Source organism: Oncorhynchus mykiss, unplaced genomic scaffold, assembly GCF_013265735.2.
Source record: "Oncorhynchus mykiss isolate Arlee unplaced genomic scaffold, USDA_OmykA_1.1 un_scaffold_351, whole genome shotgun sequence".
In the NCBI taxonomy this organism is placed as follows: domain Eukaryota; kingdom Metazoa; phylum Chordata; class Actinopteri; order Salmoniformes; family Salmonidae; genus Oncorhynchus; species Oncorhynchus mykiss.
The window spans coordinates 98,962-102,500 of record NW_023493799.1 but is presented as its reverse complement, the minus strand read 5'-3'; the positions used below and the strand labels follow the sequence as shown (position 1 = coordinate 102,500).

General features: G+C 45.3%; 1 protein-coding gene across 2 annotated transcripts in view; it reads left to right on the top strand.

The window, feature by feature from the left end:
- Positions 1-3,266, top strand: part of LOC110495004 (BRCA1-associated ATM activator 1) — a 23,975-nt gene extending 20,709 nt beyond the window's left edge. For both annotated transcript variants that reach the window (XM_036973892.1, XM_036973891.1), the window contains exon 13: positions 2,083-3,266. In XM_036973892.1, coding sequence (XP_036829787.1) covers positions 2,083-3,099 — 1,017 coding nt within the window. In that variant the 3' untranslated portion in view covers positions 3,100-3,266. The remainder of the gene's footprint in view (positions 1-2,082) is intronic.
- The last annotated feature ends 273 nt before the right edge of the window (positions 3,267-3,539 follow it).

Genomic DNA, 3,539 nt, shown 5'->3' with positions numbered 1-3,539 from the left:
CTGTCCAATCCTAGGTCAGATATACTGTGTACTGAGCCTTCAGAGAGGACTGTCCAATCCTAGGTCAGATATACTGTGTACTGACAGATAAACTGCGTACTGTCAGATATACTGCGTACTGAGCCTTCAGAGAGGACTGTCCAATCCTAGGTCAGATATACTGTGTACTGAGCCTTCAGAGAGGACTGTCCAATCCTAGGTCAGATATACTGTGTACTGAGCCTTCAGAGAGGACTGTCCAATCCTAGGTCAGATATACTGTGTACTGAGCTTTCAGAGAGGACTGTCCAATCCTAGGTCAGATATACTGTGTACTGAGCTTTCAGAGAGGACTGTCCAATCCTAGGTCAGATATACTGTGTACTGACAGATAAACTGCGTACTGTCAGATATACTGCGTACTGAGCCTTCAGAGAGGATTGTCCAATCCTAGGTCAGATATACTGTGTACTGAGCCTTCAGAGAGGACTGTCCAATCCTAGGTCAGATATACTGTGTACTCAGCCTTCAGAGAGGACTGTCCAATCCTAGGTCAGATATACTGTGTACTGAGCCTTCAGAGAGGACTGTCCAATCCTAGGTCAGATATACTGTGTACTGAGCCTTCAGAGAGGACTGTCCAATCCTAGGTCAGATATACTGTGTACTGAGCCTTCAGAGAGGACTGTCCAATCCTAGGTCAGATATACTGTGTACTGACAGATAAACTGCGTACTGTCAGATATACTGCGTACTGAGCCTTCAGAGAGGACTGTCCAATCCTAGGTCAGATATACTGTGTACTGAGCCTTCAGAGAGGACTGTCCAATCCTAGGTTAGATATACTGTGTACTGACAGATATACTGTGTACTGTCAGATATACTGTGTACTGTCAGATATACTGTGTACTGTCAGATATACTGTGTTCTGTCAGATATGTGTACTGTCAGATATACTGTGTACTGTCAGATATACTGTGTACTGTCAGATATACTGTGTACTGTCAGATATACTGTGTACTGTCAGATATACTGTGTACTGTCAGATATACTGTGTACTGTCAGATATTGCCTAGTTAAATAAAGGTTAAATAAGAAATGAAATGCCATTTTGTTATGACAAGCCTAAATAAGTTCAGGAGTCAAAATATGTTTTAATAAGTTGCATGTGATGGGAGAAAACTGAGGATGGATCAACATCGTTGTAGTTACGTCACAATAGTAACTTATCAGACAGAGTGAAAAGAAGGAAGTCTGTTACAGAATATATATAAATATATTCCATAACATCCTGTTTGCAACAAGGCACTAAAGTAATATTGGAAAAAACGTGGCAAAGCAAGTCCCTTTTTGTCCTGAATACAAAGTGTTACGTTTGGGGCAAATCCAGTTCAACACATTACTGAGTACCACTCTCCATATTTTCAAGCATTAATGGTGGCTGCATCATGTTATGGGTATTGCTTGTAATCATTAAGGACTTGGGAGTTTTTCAGGATAAAACATGAATTGAATGGAGCTAAGCACAGGCAGAATCCCAGAGGAAAACCTGGTTCAGTCTGCTTTCTACCAGACACTGGGAGATGAATTCACCTTTCAACAGGACAGTAACCTAAAACACAAGGCCAAATCTACACTGGAGTTGTTTACCAAGAAGACAGTGGCTTAGATAGATTTGACTTAAATCTGCTTGAAAATCTATTTCAAGACCTGAAAATGGTTGTCTAGCAATGATCAACAACCAATTTGACAGAGCTTGAAGAATTCTGAAGAGAATAATGGGCAAATATTGTACAATCCAGGTGTGGAAAGCTATTAGAGACTTACCCAGAAAAACTCACAGCTGTAATCACTACCAAAGATGATTCGAACATGTATTGACTCGCTGGTGTGAATACTTATGTAAATGAGATATTTCTGTATTTCATTTTCAAAGAATTTGCAAAGAAATAAAAAAAAAAACACGTTTTCACTTTGTCATTATGGGGTATTGTGATGTCATTATGGGGTATTGTGATGTCATTATAGGGTATTGTGATGTCATTATGGGGTAAATAATGTTCACAAAAACTGTCGTCCTGTTACTGTGTGTGTTCTCTCCAGGAGCAGACCCTGGGTCAGTTACTAGACATCCTGTCTCAGGATTCAGAGGGCTTCCCCAGACGTGCTGTTGTCCAGTTCTTCATCAGCTGGCTAAAGACACACCCATCATCTTCCTCCTCCTCCTCGCTGTGTTCTGTCCTATCGCTGGGCAGCACTGATCTGGACTGGGAGGTCAAAGTTCACACCCTGGAGCTGGTTGAGCTCCTGATGGAGGAAACACTTCCAGGTCACCAGGAGTCAGAGCTGGGGTCAGCTCCTCCCCCTTATGGTGGCTCTGGAGGGACAAACCTACTAACACACACTGACCTCACACACCCCTACGCTGTGACGCCAAGCCAGCCCTCACCCCTTCTAACACACACCCCAACTGACACACACACACCCCCCACACACACACACCCCACACACACACACCCAACTGACACACACACGTCCCCCACACACACACACCCAACTACATCTGTAGTGTGGGGTCTGTCTCGGTTGGTGGAGCTCGGCGTTGCAACAGCGTTGCTCAACGGCCTGTTTGATTGCGACAGACCTGTAGCTTTAAAAGCCTGTAGTCTGTTGCTACGACTACGAGACGCGGTGTGTCCGTCCCGGTCGCTAGGGAAAGGTGCTATGACAACTGACGACGCAACAGTTGCCACGGTGACTTTTGATCTGAGGGGTCAGGTTTGGGAGCGGGAGGTCACGAGGAAGTTACAGGAGAAGAGAGGATCTGATTGGGTTAAAGAGTCCAGGGAAGTAGGTTGTGATAGGCCGAACAAGAACAGAGATTCTGAAAGGACAGACGGGGCTGGCTCCGAAGCCCGCGATAGGTCGACAGGGAAGAGTGTGTGTGAGGGTAGCGCGAGGGTGTGTGAGGTGCTGTGGTCGTTGGGTCTAGAGGAGAGGCAGAGTGTGTTATCACAGAGTAGTGACCATGTCCAGAACTCACCCCTCTCTCTACTGGAGGACATCCTGAACGCTACAGACACCTCACACACTGACGAGGTTATAGTAGACTGTTACTGACCGACACACGTCCTGAACTCTACAGACACCTCACACACTGACGAGGTTATAGTAGACTGTTACTGACCGAACCGATTTGTGATGGTTGTTTCTCCTCTGTATGTTGACTAGTGAATACTGTAGTTAGAGTTCCATTGGGACATAACTGTTGATCATCCACCTACCAGGAAAATAAATAAAGATACTGTTTTGATATTTCAAACCACTGGTTTTCCTGACTTGGTATGTTGAGAGTGAATGAGGAGAGAGAGAGGAGAGAGAATGAGGAGAGAGTGAGGAGAGAGAGTGAGGAGAGAGGGAGGAGAGAAACAGGAGAGAGAGGGAGGAGAGAGAGGGAGGAGGGAGAGAGAGGGAGGAGAGAGAGGGAGGAGAGTGAGGAGAGAAAGAGGAGAGGGAGGAGAGAGGGAGGAGAGAGGAGAGAGAGAGGGAGGAGAGAAACA